The sequence below is a fragment of the Rhinopithecus bieti genome, unplaced genomic scaffold (genome assembly GCF_001698545.2).
Source record: "Rhinopithecus bieti isolate Rb0 unplaced genomic scaffold, ASM169854v2 scaffold_30732, whole genome shotgun sequence".
Taxonomy (NCBI): Eukaryota; Metazoa; Chordata; class Mammalia; order Primates; family Cercopithecidae; genus Rhinopithecus; species Rhinopithecus bieti.
This window is the reverse complement of record NW_016814045.1, coordinates 2,193,184-2,221,136: the sequence shown is the minus strand read 5'-3', so window position 1 is coordinate 2,221,136 and position 27,953 is coordinate 2,193,184. Positions and strand designations below refer to the sequence as shown.

General features: G+C 43.5%; 1 protein-coding gene across 1 annotated transcript in view; it reads right to left on the bottom strand.

The window, feature by feature from the left end:
- Positions 1–27,953, bottom strand: part of TENM2 (teneurin transmembrane protein 2) — a 1,242,216-nt gene that overhangs the window by 117,530 nt on the left and 1,096,733 nt on the right. The window contains 2 exon segments of the mRNA XM_017849440.1: positions 24,169–24,354; positions 26,064–26,264. Of these exon segments, the coding sequence (XP_017704929.1) occupies positions 24,169–24,354; positions 26,064–26,264 (387 nt within the window).

Genomic DNA, 27,953 nt, shown 5'->3' with positions numbered 1-27,953 from the left:
AAAAAAAAAAAAAAAAAAAAAAAAAAGGAGAAAGGAAGATGTATCTTACTTTTTGGTGTTCTGATGTTTCAAGCTCTTATCAATACTTTTTTTTTTTAAGTAGGTGATCATGTGAGGAAATGAGGAAACGAAGAATTTAGGCAACAGTAACCAAAATAGCTCTTCTTGGGAGGGAAACCCCGTGTCAGTTACTCAGTGAATTCAAACTGAATTGTTATCACCCAGTTGCACTGGAGTCCAGCCCGGCCTGTGCTTTCCTTTATCTCCCTGAAACATTACAACATTACCTTTGCGAGTTATGGAGGTGAATAGCACCGTGTTGCGAAAACGCATCCTAACTCTTGCCATGCCCCTGCGGAACATCCTCCGGGAGTTTCTCCCATTGCTTTGGATTGGAGCAGTGCTTCTCAAAGTGTGGTCCTGGGACCAGCAGCAGCATCTCCTGGGAACTTGTTAGACATACACATTCTTGAGCTCCATCCTGGACCTACTGAATCAGAACCTCTGGGGATGGGGCCCAGCTGTCTGCATTTATAACAAGCCCTCGGGATCCAGATGCCTGCTCAGCCTCTGCTTTAGGATTAAGTCCCAAACCCCTAAAAGTGCCTCAAAGGCCCTGCATTATCTGACCCTGCCCATTTCTCTCTTTTCATGTCACATCTGTCTCTGCTCTCTGTAGCCTGGATTCTTCTTGTGAACTTTTCCAGATGTGTCTCTCTGAACTATGCTCCCTGCACCCACTTTGGCTAAAGCCATTCACCTTGTGCTCAGCTGGCCTTTGTTTAGGAATGGCTTTGGTGGCTTCCAGCTCAGGGTTCCTGCCCCACTGCGTGCTTGTGCTTTTAGAGCACCACCCTCCCCTTCTCTGTAGCGCTCATCATAATTCTAATGAATCCTTTGTTTAAAGCAATGGGTCTTAACTGGGCTGCACTTTCAAATCACCTGGGAGCCTTGAAAAACTCCCATGTTAAACTGCATCCCAATTAAATCACAGTCTCTGAGGATGCGACCCAGACATCAGTTTCTTTCCTTTTTTTAAAGCTACCTAGGTGATTCCTATGTGCAATGGAGGATGAGAGCAAGCGGTTCAATGTCCACCTTCCTGGAAGCCTCCAAACCCCTCAAGTGTAAAGGCTTTGACTCAATTGTTCATGGCTGTTTTTCTAATTCCCACCTTAGAGCATTAAAGATATCTGTTGAATGAAGACATAAAAAGAAAAAAAAACCCAAACCATGCTTTGTTTCATTGCTACTTCACTGTGTTCTGGACTCAGCAGCCAGGTAAAAGGAAAAGCTTCCCACAGGCCACACCCCAAGCCTCTGGAAGGATGACACTTCTCTAAGCAAAAGCAGCAGCTGGTTGCAGCCCAGGGTTCAAAACCAAGCTGATGACAGGGGTTGTTTATGAATGTGGATATGGGTCTGTGCCTTTCAACTTGTAAGAAGCAGATACCTCTGGACTGAAAGAGTCAGACTAGGGCATCCAGTGAGTAGAAGAGAAGGCATGTTGGTAGCTTAGGAGGGTGACAAGCATTACACAAAGGCAGGGATAACAATAATAAGAGAGTCCAGTGGTGGTTTTTGGAGGAGAATCAAGTTGTTGTACCTTGTGCAGCTTATTCCCACAGTTGTCCAGCAAATAATGAATGTGGTACCTACCAGTATGGAAATAGGGACAAAGCGCGACTTTGATTTCTTATTTGTTATTTTTAACCATCCAATTTCTACACCCACTGAGCATCCTTATAGCCACAGGAGGGTCATAAAAATACAAATAACACCAAGGAGGCCTGTGGGCACGGACTTGTTACTTCTGCAGGGCTGACAGCTCTCTTTTAACTAGTGTAAAATCAGGCCAACCATAAATTGCCATTTTGTTGTTGTTGTTGTTGCTCTTGGTGTAACTTCAGGAAATGTAAGGAAATCTCTAAATGTTTCTAATAGATCTTAAAAGAGCTAGGCAAAGAATCTGCCCCAGGATGAAATTCTGGATTTTAGAAAGCTCTTTGTATAATAGCCACAAAAATTGCAAACCCTCACAGGGACATTTCTCTATGCGGCACTTTTAGATCCCCTTCATGCATTAGCTCATTTAATCGTCACAACAACCCTATGGTGTAGGTACCACTATTATTCCTGCTTTATAGGTGAGGAAATGGAGGCAGGGAGAAGTTAGGTAATTTGGCCAAAGTAGCAGGGTGGGTTCCCAGTGGAGCCAGGATTTGACACCAGCCAATGGCTCTATAGTTCCTGTTCTCAACTAGGGTGACCAACCATCCCAATTTGTCCTGGATGGTCCAAATTTTTGCACTGAAAATCTTGTGTCCCAGGAGGCAGCCTGGGAGCACTGGTCATCATTGAAAATGGAGTGAGGACTGGGCTCTTTTCATTGGCTGTCCTGGAGACAGAGGTGGGGACAGAGATGAAACCCCCAAGGGCAAGAAAGAGGGTGCAGACTTTTATACCAAGTCACTTGTTTTGGTATGTTAGCGCTTCCAACAGATTCTGCTGTCTCCTGGGACCACTGTGTCAGGTCACCTCAGTCACCATGTGGCAGTACTTGGAATAGTGAAGGCAGTGGCTCTGAATCTGGGTAGCCTGGGTTCAAACCTTGGCTTCACCCTTTGGCTGCATGATCTTGGGCAAAAATCATAAGCTTTTCAATTCCTTAGTTTCTCCATTTGCAACACCAGAGCAATAGAAGTACCTAACCCAGAGGGTTGGTGAAGTTTAAATGAAAGAATCCGTGATGCATGGCACATAATAAATATTCTACCACAGATACCTATTATTATTGTTGTTGTTTTTTATTAAAAGTGTCCTCCAATGGTGGCAGAAAGGTCTGTGCATGGTTTAGGAAAGCCTTTGATTTGCACTTGAATTGGTTATGAGGAGAGACTGAATGCTAGTATTTAAAATAGGATCAGTGTAGTCAGTACAGCAAAGCCCCAGAAAGGTGCCCTCCAAAGACTTAAATGAAAATGAGAAACATGAGGCAATTTCCTGAGAGTTACATGAGTAAGATCTGCGCATAATGCATGTGACAAGTTATCAATAGAATTCCCCTTAAAACGCAAGAGGTGTGTGAGGTGACACTATTGAGGATCGCAGAGTTTAGGAATCTCAACCAGGCTCAAAAAAGCATGCCCACAGAACGGGGTGGTCTGCCTGGGGTGTGGAGAGAGAGCTGGTGGAGCAAGAGAGAGCCAGGGTCAGTTCAGGGATGAGGGTGTCCACCCCGACAGAGGGGAGGGAAGCAACAGCACCTGCCATTGGTCCATGTTCAGCAATTCACATCCTTGTTATTTCACTGAGCCGTTTCAAGGATGGTATGAAGTACATATTATGATCATCATTTGTGGCTGAAAAAGCTGAAGCTCAGAGAAGTTAATTAACTTTCCCAGGGTCATAATCACTGCAAGTGGTAAAGGGAGGGTGTGAATCCCGGCCTGTCCAACTCTCAGCCCATGCACTTTGTGCCCCCCTAGCCATGTAGGACTGTACAGGGAGGAGGCAGTCTCAGAATATCATATTACTTGCTTTGACTTCTTGTTCCCCAAACAATCTTCTGCTTTTAACTTCATTTCCCATATAGATTTCCCTTTAGGGAGAGAATACGCTGAGCAGGAGATATGGAGTTTCCTCACTGTGAATTATTGAATGGCCATTTCAGGTTTAGATGGGAATTTGGGTAGTGTGAGGGAGTTAGTCTAGAGCTTGATCCACTCTGTTAACAGAAACAAAATGGGATTTCTAAAGCTGAGAATAGGATCCACGAGGATCCTGTTTGGGGAAGCCTCTGCATGGCGTCCTGCCTGAGTGGTGGGGTGGTCTCCCTGTCAAGAGTGTTGGCTTCTGTCTCCTGCCCTGTCCCCAATCCTTGATGAGTTCAGTGTGTGCAAATCAGGGGACAAATGGACCTCCAAGGGAGAAATACCAATCCCACATCAAACATTTACTGAGTGATTAGAATATGCTGATTTCTGCCATATACCCATGAGTTTATTCTTTTATTCATTCACTAATTATTTATTAAGCATCTATTATGCACCGAGTAGTTTCTAGACATTGAACAGTGGTCAGTGAGGGAGACAAGTCTTGTTCTTAAAGATCTTACATTCTACAGGGAGGAGGCCCACAATCAACAATAAAAATTACTATGGTATGTCAGATGGTAATAATTGCTATAGGGAAATGTAGGGGGAGGGGACCACAAGGGGGTTGTGTGTGATGGAGGTCACTGTCTTATACAGGGTGGTCAGAGAAGCCCTTGATGATAAGTTGTTTGAGCAAAAAGCTAAAGAAGGGGAGGAAGCAAATCATGCCAATATTTGGGAGATAGTAGTGCAGGCAGAGGAAACTGCGGGTACAAAGTCCCTAGGCATGAAAGTGCTTGGGGTGTTGGAAGGACAGAGAGGTGGCCTGTGTGGCTGTAGCAGAGTGAGTGAGGGGTAGGACCTCATAGTCCACTGTAAGGGTATTGCTTTTAATCTTAACGGAAAAAAGTCACTGGAAGGTTTGAGCAGAGGAGTGGTCTGATCTGACATGAGTTTTTAAAGGCTCCCTTTGTGCCGGGTGAGAAACAGACAGAGGATAGGGCCAGGGCCAGGGCAGAATCTGGAAGACTGACCAGTAGGGACCCATCAGGACCATCTGGGTAAGGCAGGGTGGAGGCTTGAGGCTTGAGGCTTGAGGCTTGAGGCTTGGGCGGGGCACAAATTTGTCCTGCTCTGTGACTCTATGTGGCACCACTAATGCTAGATGTATTTATGTTTCCCTACACATGCCTCGGAAGGGGAAGGCTTTAGAGACACAAAAGCAGACAATTAAACATACAGTCTATAAACAGCACTCCCCACCAACTACCCCTGTTGATGCAGCAAACCAGACTCCTCGGTTGGAACTAGCAGGCAGATGAGGTTGCAGAAGCTGGGTTTTGCGAGGATTCTGCTCTCCTCTCCAAGTTGCTTTTTCATACTAAAAATAACATGTGGAGATGAAGGGAAAGGGTGATAGGGGAGCATCGTGCTGCATCAGGACAGACATGACTGAGCATGGAGAAGCGGAGAGAACCATCGAGTCACAGCAGCTCTATCTGCAAGGTCAGGGCAGACAACTTATATGAATAGCTCCAGCAAATGAATGCCTCGCCTTTCTTTACACAGTGACTTCAGACCTCAAGGCTGCATTCATTCGGCCAGCTTCATCTAATTCTTGGCAATAGGGTCTCTTTGAACCGCCCAAGCATGCTCCCATGTTATTACTCCTGGTCTTTTAATTCCTTTGTGTTCTTTTAACCCTATAGGCCAGCTTGACCCACCCGAATGGGACACTCAGACATGCTTAAAAAGCTTGTGCTATCTATCTATCTATCTATCTATCTATCTATCTATCTATCTATCTTACATATTTATATTTATTTATTAATCCGTCAAACATTCCTTACCAAAAATCTGTCTAAATCCTATGAAGATGTGGTCACAAAACAGTAAGTGTCAAACGACCTGATAGAGGAGCCCATATTTTATATTGTTTTATGGCACTTTTCACCTTGTACAGAAGCAATAAAACATTCCAGTTTCTCCCCTGCTTCTTCACTTTTTTTTTCTTTCCTTTAGCTGGCACGGTGTTTCCCCTGCCCACCTTTAGTCATGAATCTAAAGCCATCTATCACTTACCCATCCCATCCACGTGGCCAAGGGAACCCCAAATTATCGTGAACATATCCTGCTCTCTGAAACTTTCTTTTAAACTGTTTTTAGCTGATCAAGGACTTGGTGGGGAAGCCACTGATCATTACAGGGTCTTTATTTACAAATGTTGAAGTAGTTCTGATCAGGAGGTATATTCATGTGTGGCACAGTATGAGAAATAAGAGACTTTTGTTTCTTGAAAGCTTGTAGAATGGTATTCAGAATTCCAACAATCTGGCCTATGCTTTTGTTAGGTGCCACTCTTCAATTTTGCATAATGAGTGTGCCCTTAGGAAGGCAAGAGCTTCTCCTTGGAAATCCTCTCATTTACAGAGAAACAAAAATCCCTCCTTTCAAATACATCTTACACATGCAAAACAGCAGTCTGTTTCTGCTAAGTCACATTCTAGCTAAATGGATAATTGAATGGTGAATGGGAGCTGGTACTCAGCTGCTAACCTGCAGAGTTTCCACACATACACACTCCCAAACTGCAGCAGAGCAATTCCCAGGAGGCAGAAAGCATGACTGATTTTTCCAATAAAGCTACAAAAATCGATAATCCTCATGGATGGAATGCTCGCATCTCTAACCATCTCAGAGTTTCATCTTCCTCTGCTATTCCTTCCAAACAAGCCTCTGTCTTTACTTGGCACATGTTCCCGATTCCATACCACCAGCGTTTAGCCTGAGTTCTATTCCAGTTCTGCTGAACGTACCTTTTAGAGGCCCTGCAATGCGTCTTGATTTAGGGATGCTTGGGTTTTATGTGGCTCTGGGAAATGTTGCTTAGCTTTTCCGGAGCTCCAATAAGTTCTGATGTATGGCTGTGCATGCCTGCTTGATTAATGGCACATGCAAGGACTTGGAGCTTTCAGAGGTCACCCCATGTGTACTGAATAATACAGTGCAGAACCAAAAATATCCTTGGATGAGAATCCTGGCTGCACACAAAAGCAATGGCATTGCCTGCTTTAGTTGACATTGCCGGAGACTCAGTGCTTCTAAGGAAATTCACTTCCCCCAAACAGATAATTTCAAGATAAAATTAGAATCATTTTGGTTTCTTGGCTGTTTCTATGTATAGTGCCATAGGTACAGGATAAGTAGAAGACTGGGAAAGCTAGGAAGCTACAATGTTTATTTCTGACAGGACTTCCAAGTTCAGGATAGCCAGGCCATGGTGTGAAGCAAATTAAACATCCGTGCAAAATATGCTACCGTGTGCAATGCTGTGGTTGAGAATTTAAATGCACCAAAGTCAAGAGATTCGAAATGATGGTTCCCACAGCAACTATAACTCAGTTCTCTGGTGAATATAAAATTAACTTTATTGCAAAACATGCTGTTCAATTTACGCCTTAATCTAGTCATGGCAGAGTTACAGTTGCTGTGAGAACGCTAACTCTGAATTGTTTTGAATAATTAATTTAATGAAAAGTTGGTGGAAATGTGAACTCTGATAGAAAGTCAACTTAAATTTAGGGAAGTTGGCCAACTACGCCTATGCAGAGTAGCAGTGAGTCATTTTTGGAATCGGAGATTATTTAGTGTACTCTTTGGCCTGGGGGGCACTGGTAAAGCGAAAAGGGGAATTGTCCTCCATCACCAATGACACACTCCTGCAGAGGATGACTTTCCCGACAGGTGAGGGGGGCCCTCTGATGCCCATATTCTCTGATTTAATTGCTGGACTCCCAAGAAACCCCCTTGCAACTACCTGCGGGCAAAGTGCAATGATTAAGCCTGGCTTCTGTCAAGTCAACCTGGATTTAGCACTCACCAGACCCTCTCATGGACAGATAAGCCTTTCACACATTGCTTAACCTCTCTGAGCCAGTTTTCTCACCTGTGAAATGATGATGCTAATAGTATTCACCTCACAAAACCGACATGAGGATTAGAAGAGAGGAGGCATGCTGAGAACTTAACACTGGGACTGGCCGGTTCTGTGATAAGTACTTAATAATGTTAGCCGGGATTTTCTGAAAAGGGAATTCAGTAAATCAGTAAATTAAAAACATGCACCAAATCAATTATTTGGCTTGCCTGGTTATTTCAGTCCAAACTGATTTGGTATAAGATGAGCCAGCAGGCAGGTGTGATAAAGACAGAAGCATGAGTTGGCAGAGTCTCCTAAGAAACAGTGTCTTCCCTGAGGATGCTTGAGGCCATTTCTGTTGAAGCTCCAGAAATGAATCAATCTATCATCTCCTCTACCAGGTTAATATTTCTCAATTTTTTTTCTTTATCTCCTATCCTAGAAACCTTTTTAGACCTTTCCCCCCCTAATTCCTCTCCCTTAATGCCAAAGACATGCTACATAGCTGTTTATGTCATATGCACACGTTTTATATATAAAAAGAGGAAGACCTTCACCCACCCCTAGAACCATTTTCACTCTGTTGGGGTGATATTACCCCACTGCAAATTACGCACTAGGTCACAGGCAGAAAAATCCCTTGTTCAAGCCGGAATCCTCCAAAACTCAAGAGAACCCTTTATTTACTTGGTGAGCCCCTTGGCTACTCCTTCTTTGAATTCAGCTCTTGACTCCCTAAAAATGGGCTATTCTAGCACCTAAGAAGCACAGTATTTTGAAGCTAACTCCTAGTGGATTCATACAATTCCCTCCCCAACTATTTTTAGATGCAATGTGGTTTTTCATTTTCTCTATCTTAAACGACTTGGGCAGTAAAGGGTGGGTGGTGAGGGCTCACACACAGGGAGTCTCAAGCCAGCCAGCACTTACTGAGCGTCTACTATATTCCAGGCTTCCAGGCAGGGGATAATTTAGGACTTTTCTGAATAGTATGTTTTGCTGCCAGGCACCACATTTGGCCCATCCAAAGGAGTTGCCTGTCAGAGACCACGTTTCTTGGGAAGTATTGTCAGGATTTTAAGAGAAAGGGGTAAAGCCACAGCCTGGGAGAAAAAACAAAGTAAAAGGCAGTGCCCCCCAGCCATGTGTGTCTCTAGGTTCTAAAGCTATTCTCAGCTTGGCTTTCACTACCTTCTTTATGTATCAGCCTCACGCTGCTTTCAGGGCCTCTGTCCTATCACCTCAAAGCCTTGGCTTGAAGCTTTTTACCTCGCTGTGATCAGTATCAGCAACATTTTAATGTCTCCTAAAAGACATAACTTCATAACACTGAAATTGTTTGTTTTAATGATTGCATTACTGTTCAGAAAGTATTGTAAAGTTGTATTACTTAGCGTAACCCCATCTCACTGGTGATGGAAGCACAAATTTAAATGCCAAGGTAAAGCCATCCCAGGAGCACTGAGATCATTCAGACATGACTTACAGTGACCTGTTGGTCCAGCCGGCTACACTTAGCTAAACTAGAATTTCACCTCTGCGTCTTCTGAAGCCTGAGCAGGGCCGAAATTAGAAACTCTAGTGGCTGAAATCCCTAATGATCAGCACCTCTGTCTACTTGGGCCTCCCTGAGTTTCACTTTCTAGTTTCAGGAGTTAATTTAACCTGATGGCTAGTTCAGCCTGGTGGGCTTGAATGGGCATTCTATCTCTGGGATGTCTGTAAACCATGCAACCTGAACTCTTTTGGTTTTACTGGAGTTGGCAGCACTGGGGATATGTGTCTTCTCTGACTTTTTAGAATTTTTGGAATATATGCACCTGAGGCTGCTGAGACAGAGATGGCTCCAGTACAGTGCTCTATTTGCTCCAAAGTAGAAATGTTTGTGTATGTGTGTGAAAAATACAAAGTATGATTGATTCGTCTGATGCTTTGAGAGGCACGATGAATGAAGATACAGAAAAGCCTCAACTGGCCTTTGAAAGTCTGTACAGTTTTCATTCTGCATAGCTAAGTGGAAAGCACAAGTTGATTTCTCCCAAGGCAACAAAAATAAAAGTTGATTTCTCCCTATATACTTAGGTATATAAAGAAATGGCTTTTAAACCTATATACCTTTTAAATATTCAATATTGGTTTTGATCTACTGGGAAGAGCTGAAACATCATTCTTGATTCTGGATGCTTAATCAATTCCTCATTCCAATTAGATCAAGAGACATTTCCCAAACTTTTCCACTGGATCTTTAAGGTCCCATCCCTGGGAAAGGCAGTTTCCTCTGGCTCTAAAGAAGCATGTTCTGATTTGTGGGATCAGATGGGAAGCTGGTAGGTAAGTCAGCCTTTGTAGTTCCAATGCCAATAAGTCTAGTTATCTCTCCAACACATGCATTTAAAATGGCCAGGTGTTTCCCTGGTTTTGCATCTGCCTCTGAAGGATGTTTATGGCATGCCTGCATGCAAATAATGTGAATGATTACAGTAGAATATCATGCTGGGAACTGTTCCCAGAAATCAGTAGCCTGATCTGAGACAATTTAGAAGGAAAAGCAAGGCAGTCTAGAAAATGCAGAATACTTGTGTTGTGCTGTCCTGTCCTGGGAAAAAGATCAACAGGTTTACACTGCTGAACTGGAGTCTTCTTTCTGGGTCATGCCTGCAAAGCCCAAGGAATTCCTCTGAGTAGAGCAGGACATAGAGCACATATGTCCATCAAGCAGAGGGGAAGGCATAGCCCAGGGGGACTATGTGGCAAAGCTCTTGAACCCAGTCATAGAGGGGAAAATGATGACTCTGGAGGAGCCCCAGTCACTGCTGCTCAGTCCAACTTTCTCGGGTGTTCTATCCAAGGCAACTCAGAGAAGATTCTTGTTCCTGGCCTCCACTGCACAGCTCTGGCCCTTATCTCTATTTTACATGGCTACTCCTATGAACCTGCAGGAGCCTGAGAGAGGGCTGTATTCTAGCTCTGTAAGGGAAAGACTTCACAGTTGTAATTCTATAAGCATAAGGAAGGGAAAGGGACACAGGGTTCCCAAGCAGCACAAATTATTAGGCACTGTTAGCAAAATACCGGTATCCAGAATCCTGAAGATACCATTTGAAATTTTTAGGCCTTAAACACTTGCAAAAGCAGCATTTCAGAGCATGGCATTAGACCAATGACCAATGCAGAGACATGTTGTAATAGATGTGGATGTACTGGGCTGGGCATGCTAAGAAGTCAGGTGGGCGCACACACACGCATGCACACACAGACGTGTATACACTCATAAACACAACAGGAATTAGTCACTGGCTCGGTTTGCTGGTATTTGTTGTTGAGATTTGGGGTTTAGTTGTCATTTGGAGCAGATGGAAGGAAGATAAGAAGCTGAAAAGGGTGGCAGGGGAGGCATTAGTGGGAAATCCTGCCCATGCTTCTTGAATGCTGTATTTGCCAATGGTGTAGATGCTGGATTTAAGCCAATGAGTCCACCTAGCTGCTTTGTGTAAAATACTTTCTGCTGCTCCTCACTGTGTTTGGGGGGCAATGGCTACCTGCCTGCTTCACAGGCTTGCTGTGAGGTTGACTGAGGCAACACAAAGTCTTTTGAGCTCCTTGGAGAAAATTCACCATGCAAGTGCAAAGTATCACCATTGTATCATGGTAATGAGACTCCCACCAGCTTAAACCAGTCACCAAGGAGAGATGGGGCATCAAACAAGAGAAGCCAAAGCTGTCCCAGTCTCAATCCAGGCAAATGATGCTTCCTCACTCAATACTAATCCTGCCCTGGTGGTAGATGTCAGTAGTCATAGATGGGTGGTCCATTTGGCCCCCAGCCTTGTTTGAATGGCCTGCACAACATTTTAACACATTTTTAGTTGCTTGCCAGCATTTGAAAATTGGGAGACCATGCATAACAATCCCAATATCTGGCCTCTACTGAAAAATTGGAAATCTTGGGAAGACTAGGTTTGCATTTCTACATGGCCATGTTCAGCTGGAGCTGGGTCATGTCTGCTCTCCATAGATGGGACATTCACTTTCCAGTTTGTCACCACTTCCTGGCCTCTTACACCCTGTTCAATGCACTCACTTTATGCCATTCTCACCTACTCCATGTATGGGAATTTGAGTTTACAACTCTTTCTAGAGGCTCTTCCCTCCCTCCCCTTCCCTGAGCCAACGCAGATCTTTAATTCATAGTGCCCTCAGTATCCAAATGGAAACCCAGTCCCCTGACAGGGGAAAGGCCTGCCCAACTACCTCCTACTAAGGGGAAATGGGAAGAGAACTGGTTTCTCCCACTTCTAGCCTTTGCTAGTAATTCCACCTTAAAAGCTCAAAGTTTTCCTACTTAGAGATGTCCAAGCAGTGATCTAACTAAGTAGATTATAAGCATCTGAAGGTTTTCAAAATAAATAAAAATGTAGACATAGCTAAGAGAAGATGAGGTTTCATTAATGAATGTGATTTAACAGAACAAGTTGTGCCATATACGGAGGATTAAAAGATAAAAAAGGATAGGAGGGAAAATAAAATTTTAATGAGTTGCCACCTTCATTTGATTTAACTAAGTTTCCTCCATGTGGAAGATATTAACACTTATGAGGGTGTCATTTGTGTGTATCCACATAGTTTGATACTTGACTACTTTCTTTTATGCAATTACATTGTGTTGCAAATGAATTTAAACTACTATTTGAAGTTAAAGGCCTCCATCCTTACGTTGATCTCCTTGGGAAGCTTGAGCAAGGACGATGTTGAAAAATTAACCAAAAATTATTGACAGAAACACTGAGAAGGGTGTCTTGGGTTAGAAAACATCAAAGTCTCAAGTGGGCAGAAAGGCAGCTGAGGTCTGAAGTTCCCGTGACTATCAGCCTCTGCAAACCACTTCTTTCTTGTCCTTGCTGCCTCGGTGATATTCACACAGAGGTGGCTCATGTGTCACACCAAATATAGTGTTGGCACATGTTAGGCACTCAATGAATGTTTCACAAATGATTGAATATAGTTATCACTGCTCATCTGGAAACAGATGGAGGGTGTGCAGACCCCAGACATGTTACCATGGATGATGTGCGTGGCTTTCTTATTGATGTTTAGAACACCATGTTCTTAAAACCAGCAATTGGATCCTAAGTGGGCCATTTCCATATCCCTTCCTGCTTTCCTCCCACTCCCTGTGCTCCCTTCTGAATGGAATAGAAACCAGGTGTTCCAAGGTGCTTGTCTTGGAACAGTGAAATAGGAGGAGAGCCACGAGCACCTGTGTGGACACATGAGGTGTGGCACCCTTGCCTTCTCTTTCTGGAATTTTGGGCCCTTTGGGAAATTTTAGGTTGTTTAATATCTCTACAATTTTCTTAACCATTCACTCTGTGAAGACACATTTGGGAAACTACAGTAAAGATATGAAAGTGTGGTAATAATTTTTAAGCTAATACTTACAGAGTAGCAAGCATATGTTAAGTGCTCTCCATCAGTGAAATCCTCAATACAGTAGGTCGTAGGTATTATTTATTATTCTCAATTTACAGATGGGAAAAACTGAGGTTTGTTGAAGACACATAGCTTGTCAAAGGTCACCCAACTTGCAAGTGATGGAAGGTGGATTTGAAGGCAGTCGTGTTTGATCCCAAATCTCAGGCATTTAATTCTTTTGCTATGTAATTCCCCATGCTGCCTCAAGCTTGGAATGCATAAAACCAGCCGTAGTCAAGTATTGACAAAGAATGTTAATAGCAAAGAGAAAAGATGTTACATTCTATAAACACAACGTGGGAGATGATTGAGAGTTTGGAGGGGGTTGTGTATTATGCATTCTAAACTGCTTAATTCTGGGTAGACTGTTGTCTGTGCTAGGCTTCTCTCTAGGATGTGATAACATTTCCTATATCAGACCTCCAGGGAGCAGGTCTGTAAGTGAATAGATGCTGATCTTTCTTGGCCCCATTAAATGGAAGCAAAAAGTTAAATCAGTTCATATTCGACATATAGCAAGGAGTTGACAGTAACATGCTTAAGGGATCTAACTTGACTTGCCTGCTTTGCTGGGATTAATAGGAAAAAGCTAGTCTCTCACACTGCCTCCAGTATCTTCAGTCTCTTTTCTTATTCACAGGGATTGCAATCATCAGTGACATTTAGGCTTTCTGGGCTCACACACACCTAATGTAGAGAAACAATCTCCTTGCCCTGTTGCCAGGATGTTTTCTGCAAAGCAGAAGCCACCGTTTTGAGTTTTGTGTCATTAGACAGGGTGTGTTTCAGATGCAATAGCATGACCGGTGATTGACAACTGGCTAACTTGTTGGAATAAAATCAGGTACAAACGTTTTCTCTGTGCTTGTGAGGTGGTTATTTTGTAATCTTGGGTACTCTCTCACTCCCTGGCATTGTTTCTAGACCCCTAGACAGGGCTGTCTGGCAATCCCTCTTGAAGCTAAAGCATAATTTTTGAAATAATGAAATGCAATGAACACTTATCAGAGTTTGTCACTCTGCTTACAGCTTTGGAAAGATGACCCTTCTGGGCCAACCTTTAACCAACTTCATTGCTAATTTGACCAGGTGCTGCGGTGGCTAAACTTGAAATGTATAGCCCAGGATTCTCAGCTCTTTTAATTCCTCCTGGGCAGCAATTCTGTGGGGCTTTCTGTCTCTAGACCGTTGGTTAACCCTTTCTTTCTCTGGGGACTGGCAGGATGTAGTTTTTGTGATGTTCAGTTTGTACTGCATGGTGCTGGGTCTCATGCATGATTAAATGGAGCAGCCTCAAAGAGCTGTGCTGAAACTGTTTGGAACCTGGAGTCTAGGGGATATGTAAGCAGTCCCCTCTCCATTCCAACTGGGATGCGATTATTATGAAGGAGGGAAATCACAGGGGCTCTTGCATTTGCAGTTGAGCTGGCTGAAAATGAAGGCAACCCTTAACCTAAATGAAGAGAAAAGGATTTTCTTAAAGAGCCGCTTATCTAAATGGTAGGGGTCCTGACTGAGTATAAACTGGGATTCAGAGACTGGCTGAGCTTAAAGAACTTGTAAGCATCCTCTACTGCCCTGGGTTGAGAGCCTGTCTGAGGGTGAGGAGAGGTGAGGATACAAAAAGGACTCTGTGGTGTCTGTTCCACAGCTCAGACCTGGGACAAAACCTTGATGTATGGGAGAGCCACTATTGGCAAAAAGTGAAGGTTTGTCTTCTCAAAGGAACTTTAGACCAGCTGATAAAGCTGGGGAGTGTGGTGTTCTCTCCTTTACTGTGTAAACACAGCAGGACTTCAGTAGTGTGAGCACCAATGGTGCTGCCGGCACGGGAGACCACATCCTTGGCATGGACCCTGGCAGCAGGGGCAGTGCTGTAGGAGTCCCTGTAAGTGTATTTCTCAGGCAGCAGGTTTCAATGAAGGCATCAGGCTTGTAAAATTGGATTGGGTTAAATATGAGCATGTGAGACACGCTTGGAAACTTCTAGAGGCCCTTGGGGTGAAAGTGCAGAGTGAGCTTTGCAGTTGGGATGAGCCATGAAATTGGTGAGGTGATGTCAATGATACCTTATTTGTGGGACACGCTTGTAGGGCGTAGGGTGATTTGGGTCCTATCTGTCTTGGGATAGCATCATGAAGGGCTGGAGTGTGTCTCTGTTCTATCTTGAAAACTTCTCATGTCACCTACCAGTTTCATTTTGACTCTTATCCCAGCTCAGTCGGAATATACAAACATCTTTGTTTGGAAAATGGATAGTTGATCTTCTCAACTGACACTTGTTGGTCAAGGGGAGTCAACCACATCATTAGTGATCTGAGAACAGAAAGTAATGCCTCCATGGACTATGGAATGAGGTTATTTGTAGAGAATCCCTTGGTAACAGCAATGGGAAAAGACCAGACTCATTCTTTCAGGACCTTAATAACAAAACCCCTGCCCAAAACCAAAAACCAAAAAAAACACTGGCTGGTAGCTATTCAGATGTTTTTGGATGCAACTTTGTAGATGTTTCATCCTGTCACTGGGGACCAAACAGGCCTCTCCCTTACTGATTACAATGAAAATATGTTTTTAAAAACAAACACTTTACTTAAAACTAGGGATTCTTTTTTAATTAGAGGGAAGATTAACTTAATGCATTTTCTCTTATAATTTAATCCATTCTAATTATCCTGAGACTGTTTATGATGAAATACTTAAATTTTGTGTAGCTGCTATTTTGTGTGGGTTCTTTATTACTCATTAATGGAAAAGTTCAATAATAGCCAATGATGTGGTTACCTTTTGTGGGTCTGATTATAACAATGCATATAAGTGCATGGTGAAAAGGATAAAGAAGCAAGCAATAAACCCCATTTTTGACTGGCAGGTTTTCAGGATGATGGCATTCTATTTTCCAAAGGCAATAATGGCAAGCTTTTAAAGAAGAGCTCATGAAATAGAATGCTATGAAAAAAAAGAGGGTTGGTAAAGATTGAACCCAGTTAGGCAGGAAACTTGGGAGGAAAAGCAAAGTCTGCTGCTTACATGAACATCTGGGATATCGTGTATGGCTCCAGATAACCCAGGAGATGAACCAAAAAACTGCAACGAATCCCCAGATGTTACACATGGGTCATGCTCCAAAGGAGCCAAGAAATTGCAGTGTGGGAGGAATGAGGGTAATTGTGAAGTTTATCGGGCTGAATGGGGACAGAATCAATGAGGGTCTTGATTTTCCAGAAGGCATGTGTGGTACTTGATTGAGTCAAATTTGGGTGTCCTGAATTATTTCTTGATGTTCAGATCCCGTGCAAATATAATCTCGGAATACAGAGTCATGAGGAATGAAAAGAAGTAAGAAAAGGAGAGACAGGATGCTGTGTTCTAAGACACTGGCTAGGTGGCATCCTCAAACTTGAGAAATGCCAGCTTCCTTCTTCTATGTACAATCAATCAGGTCATCTGGTAAAATAAGCAGGTTCCATTCCGGGTAAGAGAGGCAGTTTATGTCTGTCTGTAAGAACCAGAAGCCAGCAGGGTGCTGAACAACCTTTTTTTGGAAAATGGATAGTGGGTGGGTGTGATTTTGACCCGCTACTAACTTCTTGATGGATTGGAAGCAATTTGTGAAAGGGAGGTTGGAAGTGGAAGAAATGTCTAATGAGAATTTTTTTTTTTTTTTTTTTTGAGATGGAGTTTTACTCTTGTTGCCCGGGCTGGAGTGTAACAGTGCGATCTCGGCTCACTGCAACCTCTGCCTCCCGGGTTCAAGTGATTCTCCTGCCTCAGCTTCCCGAGTAGCTGGAATTACAGGTGCTTGCCACCACACCCAGCTAATTTTTTGTATTTTTAGTAGAGACGGGGTTTCACTATGTTGGCCATAGTGTAATTTCACTATGTTGGCCAGGCTGTAATTCCTGACCTCAGGTGATCCACCCACCTCGGCCTCCCAAAGTTGTTTTTTTTTTTTTTTTTTTGAGATGGAGTCTTGCTCTGTCACCCAGGCTAGAGTATGTAGTGGCGTGATCTCAGCTCACTGCAACCTCCATCTCCTGGGTTCAAGGGATTCTTGTGTCTCAGTCTCCTGAGTAGCTGCGATTATAGGTGTGTGCCACCATACCTGGTTAATTTTTGTATGTTTAGTAGAGGCAGGGTTTCACCATGTTGGCCAGGCGGGTCTCAAACTTCTGATCTCTAGTGATCTGCCTGCCCCACCTCCCAAAGTGCTGGGATTACAGGCATGAACTACCAACCTTGCCACAAAATCCTGTGTTCTTAAAAACTTTGTTATCATGCTTGCATTTCTGTGGATCCAAGTGAAGCAGACATGGATGGATGAGCCATGTCTTTTCTTTTTATTAAAAAGTACAAATGGACAAAGTGGGGCCTGATGATTCAACTTATGCAAGGAAGATTTTCAATGTACAAAAGATTCCCTAGGCAAATCAGATATAAATTGGAGCTGAGGTGAGCAGACAAACAAACAAACAACAAAAGCTCCATTCACTACCCTCAATAATTCAACAATGCCTCATCAGCTGGGCAGCACTCTGCTGTATCTATCCCTTGAATGTAAAGTCTTTAGTGCATATTATGGGAGCCTACATTGAAAACCTGCCTTACAGAAGAGAGAAAGGCTTGATTGCGTTAGAATAGCCCATTCATATGCTTCTGCATCTAAAGTAATGAAATCCTAGAAATGGACAGGTCCTTAGAGATCAGCTCATTCAAGTGTGTTCTAAATTCAGTCAATCACATGCTGCATTTGTGACATTTGCAATATCTGTACTATTTACTTAATATTTTTCTTTAAATTTACTCAGGCCTAATATCACTACCTACTTTTGCCCCCTCCCTAAGCAATAATAGCTGTATAATCATGAGTTTGATGTGCTAGTTATATTTTTTCCTAATACTGTATATTTATTTTTAAAAGCCCTACATGACTATTCAATAAGGTGTATTTGCACACCAATGAAAAGCATCTCAAGGTTGTGTATCATGCCCTGGAAGGCAATGATGTGATCCAACCCTTTCATCTGCGATATAAAGAAATTGAGGTCAGGAAGACTTGGTGACTTGCTCTAGGACATACCAAATGTATATGGTAAAGTCAAAGCTAGAACACAGATGTCCTACTTCATCGGCCAGTCTATTGTTCATGATACCACAATGAATTGGCTACCAAGTGATGAGAAAAATGTCCATCAAAAAAACCTAAGGGAGCTCAGCTCTCCAGGAACCACTTTGTTTTCCCTTCTCCTTTGATGGAAAGTCTTTATTGCATATTGTCAAAGCCCAGAGCCATAGACTTGGAAGGCACATGGATTCTCTATAAAAGCTCAAGGGCAGAGCACTCACTATACATTAGGGCAATGCATCCCATGTTTTTCAACAGCTCTTATTACATGTTCCCCTTTCTTTGAGCCTGGAATTTTCCTTGTGTTAACTCTCCTCCATGAGTTTATGTTTCAAGAGTTCCAAACTGTTCAGTTCTTTGTTCTGGTGAAGTCAGGAAGGAATACCTTATATCAAGCTATTGACTCGGCAAGCTTGGCCCCATCACCGTGAACCACAAGCTAGTCCATCAAACCAGTTCCCCTGAAACACTAAGAGAACAGCGCAGAGGACGACACAAATCACTCTCTCCCCACAGAGCTAAAACACCAAGAATTCTCCCCTTTTCTTTTTTGATGGGAGCTCATAACATGAGCAGATATTACTAAATCACATAAAAATACAAAAAAAATGCTTCCATTTAAACTAGAGAACGATAGTCATAAAGTTAGAATGTAGTTTGTGTCTATCTTGTCTATTTTCCAACTGACGCTGAATGTCTAGGACAAGAAAGCAAACGCTTCCAGTGATGAGACTCTCGCTGCTGGTAAAGCAGTTATTTTCTTTCCTTTTATTTTTTTGCAGTGGTGTGAAAACATGTTTCTATAAGTCTGCCTCCCAGTCCTTGTTCTGGGGTTGGATAGGAAACCTCTGGCAGACTGACCCAGACTCAAAAAGAACTTCTAGGCAGGTGGTGACTCCTGATCTGCACTAAGGAAGCTCACATTTTGGCCAAATTATAGGGGGGTGGTGGGGGAGAATCAGCAATGGAACAGCTTTTGCATTCTGTTAAAAGTTTATCCATCTTCTTTATCAGTGAAAGGCCATCGCTTTAGGTTTTCACTTAAAATACAAGAAGGAACTCCAAGGATAGTTCTAATAAGAGCCCCTGGAGGAATAGGTTAATTAACCAATCAGAGAATTAGTTGCTTCCACAGGCCTGGTAGTAAGGATGGTTCCACAGTGGCTAATTCCATCTCAACTTGATCTCATTGTAGAGTCATGAAAGCTCAAGTGTTCAAGGACAATAGCCACTAGAAAAAAAAAAAAAAACTTTTCATAACTTAGAATGACACTGGAATGAGATTCACAAGCAGCTGCCCTCAGTCTGAAGTTGGTTAATTCTGACAGTCACTTTCTTCCCAGCCTGTTCCCTATTGTTCTGAAGCACTCTTCCTCTCGGACTGTGACCCTGTCTACTTCTGATGACAATCACTTAATCAGCACATCGGATCATTGCACGGCTGGTTTTACCTTGGGTAAAGATTCATTTTCCTTATTAACATCACAAGCACCGATTTCTTTCCCCAACCAATTAAAGAGGAAAAATAGAAGGGCCCAGTGCAATACAGGGAAAAGAAAACTGTTCTGACTTGTAGCACCTGGGCAGGTCACTCAGCCTCACAAGGTCCTAGGAATCAAGCCCTTATGATTCTGAGATGAAATCGGAGGTTAGGACCACATAGATAAAATACACAAGTTGAAATAACCATTGCAGCCTTTACTCACTACCCAGATATCAAACAGTTCACTCAGGGTCGGGAAGTGCCCAGTGTGGGCAGATTTAGTCTGCGGGTTAGTTTGTATTATTCAGAGCAGATGTCTGGGTAGCCCATGTTCAGGAGATAATTGCAAGAGTCCACAGTTAGCATGTAGCATCCCTCCTTGATTCCCCGGCAATGCAAATGTTGGCTTCTCTGCATTTTGCCCAATTGTTCTGCTCATTAACACAAGCTAACATCTACTTTACCTCTTCATGAGAGGCTGATCTACATTTACTATATATAGTTCTTAGTGATTTTGACCTATTATTATACAAATTCTATGGTTCCTCCATGCTCTGGTGTTATAGCCTTTGCATGACCTTTTGATGTTAGTTCCCAGTATTTTTTTTTTTTGACAGGATCTCCCTTTGTCACTCAGGCTGGCGTGCCGTGGCGTGATCTTGGCTCGCTGCAATCTCTGGGCTCCCTTGAGCCTCCCTGGGCTCAAGCAATTCTCCCACACTGGCCTCCCAAGTAGCTGGGACTACAGGCATGTACCACCATGCCCAGCTGATTTTTGTAGCGATAGGGTTTCACTATGTTGGCCAGGCTGGTCTCAAACTCCTGATCTCAAGTGATATATCTACCTCAACCTCCTAAAGTGCTGGGATTGCAGGCATGAGCCACTGCACCTGTCCTAGTTCCCAGTATTAATAGGGGGTGATGGTGGTGGTGGCGGCAGATGACAGGAACAACAACCCATTTTAAAACTATGCTTAAAGAATAAACCTCTTCTAACCACACAATGTGCTGTCTGATCTAGTCATAAGAGTATACCGCATACTATACAAAAATGCTAATATATTCCAAAGATACACATGAATTGTGGCTGATACGTATTCAAAGTATATTTTTTATCTACACAATTCTGTCAATTTTAGCCATGCCATATATTTAACTTTTAAGGAAAAGGTTATATAACAATCATTGCTTGGTAGAATCCAGCCTGCCAATAAATTAGTTATAACAGTTAACATTGAAGTGTTACACCTTATATTTAAATCTTTAGCAATCTCTACTAAATTGCCAAATATAAATAATTTGGTTGCAAATTTCAGAAAGGCATTAACCAAACATGGATTGATCCTGGGGCTTCCACCTGACTAAGTTTTAGAAGTCTGTCCTTGTGTCCTCATCTTTTTTCCCTGTCTCTCTTTTTGACTCTTTTAGTACAGTAAATGTAATCCACAAGGGCTGATGTGAACTGTTCAGTTGACTATTTGCAATGACCCCAAGAAAACTACCTCACTATGACCTTCTGAAAACAGGCCACAGACAACCCAAGTGTCCAACACTAACTCCCACAATTCTGCCTTACAAGATATTTCCCTATTCATTGTTTGCTGACTTGGTATCATTTCATTTTTATGCATTTTCTATTTTCAAAATATAGCATTTGAGGCTACGCTTGCAAAGGACCAAAGAGCCCCCATTTCCTCTCTGTCAGTATCCCCAAGGAGGAGAACTGATGCTGGGCTTGTAAATTGTGGCATTTACTTTAAATGAAATGACAGGAGTGTCTGCTCAAACTAGAAGACTAAAACTCCACAAAACAGCTCTGGGGGCCAGAGATAGAAAAGCAAAAGTTGCAATTATGCATGCATGGACATCTCTCTGGTTTTTGAATGGCAAATCTCACTGATCAAGGTATGCTTGGCTTTGTTTTTGAGAAAACCACAGTGAACATAACTACGAGGAGATGGCACATGTCCTACTAATAAAGCCACAGAGCCCTAATTTCTCACAATAAATGGCTTTGGTAGTAAAGATCTTTATAACATACAGAGCACAAACTCTAAAGCCACAGGAGATCATCGTTCTGAACAAGAGATTATACTGGACCAGCACTCTCTTCATTTTGGGAGCTTTACCTGGCATATCAATTTACACTTTCTGTATGTCTCTCCAGAACACATGTATGTCATCTCACAGAGATGTGAAACCTGTACCAAACACTTCAAGTAGCAGAAACACCTTTTTTTTCCCAATTTACCTCACCCAAAGGGCTAGCTTGACCAAAACATCTATGTTCTCTTGTTGGCCAATATCCTTGCCGTTCTTTACTGAGACCGAAGTTGTCATCTTCCCATCTCTTTTTCAAGGGCCCCGGAAACATTTTAGTACATCTATTGTTTTCTCTCCACTCCCACTCTGTGATATCTGGAGTAGAACCCTCGGATCCTTCAAGCTGTAGTTGGTGTCCTTTTCTTAATGGGGGTGTGGACCTGCCTTGCTTTTCTCCCCTCTATCCATCAAGATTTGTGCAATTCAGGAGTCAGATTTTTTTTTTTTCCCGTAATGGGTCACAGAAGCAGCTTTGTGGGCCATGCAGTCTCCTAATTACTCAGTGCTGACAGTGGCACGGAAGCTGACGAGGCATCAATGAATGGGTGTGGGTGTCCTGTAATAACACTTTGTTTATGGTCATTGAAATGTGAATTTCATATCATTGTCACGTGCCAGGAAATAGTTTTCTTTGGATTTGTTTTCAACCCTTAGAAAATGTAAAAACTATTCTTAGCTGGCAAGCCACAGAAAAATAGGCAGCAGGCCAGATTTGGCCCTCTGGCCGTAGTTTGGCGACTCCTGCTCGAATCCATCTGGACTGCCCTCTTGTGAGCTATTTCCAAAGTAAAGACAGATTGTAGGTAGGAGAGAGCCAGCAGGCATCATTGTGGAAACACTAACCCTGCCCCTCTGTCTCCTAGATGTGGGAAGGGGCAGCAAAGGGGAGATGAGGTTGGATTGTGTGAATTAAAAGAAAGTAGGATTATCTACCTCAATGCTGATGATTGGCAAGAGCTTTTGAGGGGAGGATTTGGGGCAAAGGAGATATGGGGAGGGGAACGTTTATTTAAATAACACCAGGCATGCAATAGTACAGCAAAAGGAACGCCCCTGATGAATGGATGCTATTGTAAGAACTGTCTCAGTACTGGGCTGTGCACAGCCCTCCCTTGAAAGTCTTCTGAATTATTCCTCAGACTCTGCAGGGAACTGAGGATAAAAGCAGCTGCAGGGGAGCAAGACCTGGAGCGTCATCGAGAGATTGCAAAAACAATTCACTGCCAACAGACTGTCCCAGCAGGGTCCCAGTGCTACGGCTGTGGCCCTGATTGGCATGCTGCCCCTCGGATGCCCAATCAGATGGAACTGGAAGAAATCGAATACAGAGTCAGTCCACTTTATCTCTGTATAACCACTCAAATGAACAGCATGGGAAACTGAGTCTGATCTCATGAATCAGCCCTGCACAAGCTCTTAGCCCTGTCTCTCACTCCAGGTGGCCCATCTGTGACTGGGGTTGTTAGGCTGGGACAGAGGGGAGGGTCTCAAACTTGATGGCTGGGATCAAAGGTAACTTCAAGGGGCCAAACTATAGTTTGGCTGGAAAAGTCTTTGAGAATTTCCATGCTGGCAAGTAGATTAGCCAGCTTGGTATAAAAATGGATCCTAGGCTTGATACAATTAAACAACAAAAGTAAAAACTGGAGGTAAAATGATGCTCAAGTTGACAACTTTGTCATCCCAACTGTCTGAGAGATGTGGAAAGCCAAAGACCGTTGGCTCCCAGCTCCTCTACCAAAGGGATGATTAGGTACATTTAATCCAGTATAGTCCTACCCTAAACCACAATTGTCCCAAAAAAGACAGAAAAATAAAAATGAATAATCTCCAAAACTATTTCTTCTTAACAAAGAAAATGACCTTTAAAATATTCTTGGTCAAGAAGCTTTTGGAGAGAGGTGGCTGAGTGAGAATAAAATGGGGCCAGAAGAGGAGACATTTAATGATGGTGGTGGTGATGGGGAATCTCAGGACCTTATGGTGGTACCTGCTATGGAGGGAACCCCAGAGTCCTGCCTGTCTCTAACCTGGCCTAAAATTAGTGAGTTCACCTTGTTGCCAGCAAGCAGGGATCCAGTGATCCAGCCAGCTGAGAGAGGATTTAAAAAGGGGAGAGCTGCAGACCACAGTGATTTGGGGTGCTTGCAACCCCCAGACAACAACAATTTCCCATGCTTGTGCATTTCTCCCTCCCCGAGATTGGAAGTTTGGAGGGGTTTTCTTATCTGCCCTTGTCCCTTTCCTTTCAACTCGGAATCCTGGAAAGAAGGAAAAGCCCTTCCCAATTAGGGACCTCATTTTTCTCCTTCCCTATCCCCTGGGAGATTTGGAGAGGCAGCAGGAAATGTGGGAGAGCACTTGTGTCCCTGAAGGAACAGCCAGTTGCCATGCGCGACCGTCACTATAGATCTACGATTTATGAAAATAAAGCAATATGTGCCTGTTTCGGTGCCTGCCGTTTGCCTACCAATGGTGCAGTGTTCACCATTCCAGCCCTCTCGGCATTCACATTTGCCATCTTTACAGGTCCCGTGCTCAATGCAGCGGGGGTGGCACACGCGCTGGTCACACGCTGCGCCTGTCCAGCCCTCTTCACAGCGGCAGGCTCCCCCGATGCAGACGCCGTGAGTGCCACAGTCTACTGAGCACACTTCTGGAAGAAAAACAATGATTACAGCTCAACACCACAGCTGGTGAAACCTTCTATGGAGTCCAGACCACGCATACGGCCCGGACCCCTGGAGCAGGCCCCAAGGCCCAGTGCTCTGTCATCTTTGGAGGCTTGTCTCTCCTTGGCTGGGTATCAGTTCATTGTTATATCTTTTTTTCTAGAGAAGTGGTTCTTAAAGTGCGGTCCCTGGAACCAGCAGCATCAGTACCACCTGGTAACTCGTTGGAAATGTAGATTCTTGTGCCCCGGTTGGACCAAGTGAATTAGAAGATCTGGGAATGAGACTCAGAGATTTTGTTGAAACAAGTCCCCCAGGTGGTTTTGATACTCACTAGAATGTAAGAACGAGTCTTCTAGAGATTGAGACTGTTCTAACCAGTTTGGCAAAGCTAACTGGGAAGTACCCACCTGAAAAGATCCATGTATGGATCCTGACTCTCTAGCCAGCTAGGATTCCTCCCCCACTGAGAGCCTGAACTGACCAAGTCCAAGAAGTCAGTTGCAGACCCCGCTGCTCCATTGCCATGATGACTGCAGATACCCCTGTTACCCAGATCGGTACCTTGGCGGCGATAATGACTGCTGTAATTATGCCGCATTTACACAGCTTCTTTCTCAAAGGAGCTCAAAGTCTTTTGTGCTTGGGGAGGAGACAGACAGACAGATATGCACTCTCTGGTATTCCAGACCTCTCACGCGAGGACAAGCACATGCCAGACATTCACCCTTTCATCAGTCTACTGAGGGAGGCGTGGTTTGGCATGCCAGGGGAAGGAACACCGGTCTGGGGAGTGGGACCAGTGACTCACTCAAAGTCACACAGCATATCTGCAGCATAACTGGGTTTTGGGTCTAGGACCCCACCTCCTCCTATCCTCTGCACAGCCTTGCCAGGACCACCAGCATCAGAGTTGAAGCCAGAGTGGAGTGGGCTGAGAAGACATCCCAAAATAGCCCATTTTAACTGACTCTTCTCCCTTTTTTTTTTTCTTTTTGGAATGAAATATTCATTTCTTTCCCACTGTAGGCAAAGCTTCACATCTATTCTCTTCCTGATTGCCATGGCAATCTGACAGCTGTCTCACTACCCAGAGGAAGGGGGCGGAATGATCGCTTGCTTGGATAGGGACTTGTCAGTGTGAACAGAACCTTTCTCAGGAAGGTTGGGACTGGCTTGAACTGTTGAACTGTTCCATTTTTAAGGTCACTCTGGAGGGAAGACACATACTCTACATTTTAGGAAAATGAAGTGTACAGCGCGACTTCATTATTTTCCTGTCACTGGAGTATTACAGAGCTTTAGAACATGTTCACGCAGCACCCCGAGGGAGCCTCTTTTCTGTTTTATGGGACGTTCCATTTAGTTTGTCTGGGGCTGAATTGTTCTGTTTTGTTTTCTGGTACCTTTAGGGAATGTACATAAGAAAACCTACAATGCAAATGGAAGCATCCCTCCTGGGCCCTTCATCCATTTGCGTGATGGAACCAACCCAGTGCTTTTTGTTTGTTTGTTTCTCAAAGATCACAGACTCCATGACTGAGGAGAAGAGAATGAGAAAGACACAATGTGATTCATCAGAGTCCCCTTATCCCAAGCTAAGTGTTAAGAGTAGATTCCCATCCATCTGAGAATGGAACGGAACACAGGGCAGGAGTGTTGGAGAGAGGAAGGAGAAAATCTTGTGGCTTACCAACAGAGCAGTCGGGACCCATCCAGTTGGGATCGCAGCTGCAGAGGCCCGTGTCAGGCAGGTACGTGCCGTGCCCGCTGCACTGGTCTGGGCACTGGACCCTTGCCAGCTCACAGTTCAGACCACCCCAGCCAGGGCTGCACAGGCATTCTCCATTCACACAGACCCCGTGGCTGGAGCAGGTGGGATCCAAGCAATCAACTGAAAAAAAAGAAAACAGAAACAAAAATAGAAGAATAAAAGTATTGATCACCCATGGAGGATGCGCCATGAGACATGGACTTGCTGCTGAATGGACCAGTGGCTCACCAGTTCCCATCCACTTGCTAGCAAATGGAGCAGCCCAAGAAATACTTATGTGGTCTCCTGAAGAACACCCATAAAAAGTAAAAAGCTTCTTATTTGTCAAAACACCAAATCTCAAACTTGAAGAAGATGCAAGAGAAACAAAAAGGGGATTTCTCAAGCAGAATTAGGAGAAATCAGATATAGAAGTATGCCGTTCCACCTTTAGCATCTTGTGCTAATAAAGATTAGGACCTCGACTGAATCGTATCAGAGCATCTGCGATAGGAATGTGAATACCTGCCATGTTTCTACATGCATTGCCAAACTGCATTGCCCCTCACTATAAGAGAGAAAAGTAGAGAGGCTCATTGTAACTTTATTAATACTTGACTTCAAAAGGTAACAAAAGATGAAAAGGAAAAACCAATGAAACTTATAAATGAGTCACTTTCCTAATGAGGTTTCACTTAGGCTAAGTCTAAAATTAGTATTCATTCTCTGAGCACACACCCACTGAAGGAGTTAGTAAATGTGCAGGATAGAAGAGGCGAAGTTGGGTGTGAAAATGATTCAAAAAGGATCACCTTCCTACAGGTAATCACCGGGGGACTGGATTCCTATCTCTGGCCGAGGCACTGACCTTCTACCAGTCAATCAGATGAGTTGATGGGCAGAGTCCAGTCATTGTGGTTCTTGCCTGTTTCACTGTCTGATTGTTTGGCCATCTTGATAGAGTGGATATATATCCAGTAGGTAACCTGAATCAACTCACAGTGAGGAGAGGAGTGAGCTGCAAAGGCCAGTTCTTGAGGACAGGACTTTTTGCGTGAGAATGTGATCTCAAACCTGGGACCTCCATTCAATCTAAGGGTTGAATAAATAGGGCCTTTTAGAGGAAGCCCAGCTTTCTTATGTATTCCTATGTATTCTCAGGAAATGATGCAATGTCATTTGGAGAAGAGGGTTCTTTGTGTAATATGTGGTTTGAATGAGAAATGATGGTCTAGCAGAGGGCTCAGATGTTGCTTTGTGGATCAGACAAATGTGAATGTATCATCACCTTATTTGATTATGACATATTTCTCCTGTTTTCACGGCTTCCAAATCAGGCCTGTTGGCCCAGATTAAAGGATTGCTTCTTCTATCACCTGGGGGTACAGCTAGCTTGGGACCACTTTGAATTCTCTTCTTGAGGAGACCACACTGACAGTGTTATTAAATCCTTCCTGTGTATGCGTGCCATCTTACGGTTTAAATTCTCAGAAAATTTTGTTTTCTTTCCTTGCACAATGCCAAGATTGAAATATGCAAGACTTCTGGTCTCTAAATAATTCACTATTACACTAAGATGGTAATTCCTCAGGGTCTCAGCTTTCTGTAGGATCTCCTAAGACATTTTTTATGCTGAGTGTCTTTTTTTCTTTCCCTATGGGGCACAAAATAGTGTTGTTTTTTTTTTTTCTGAGACAGAGTCTTGCTCTGTCACCCAGCCTGGAAAGCAGTGGTATGATAATAGCTTATTGTAGCCTCGAACACATGAGCTCAAGTGATCCTCCTGCCTTAGCATGCCAACTAGCTAGGACCACAGATACACACTGCCAT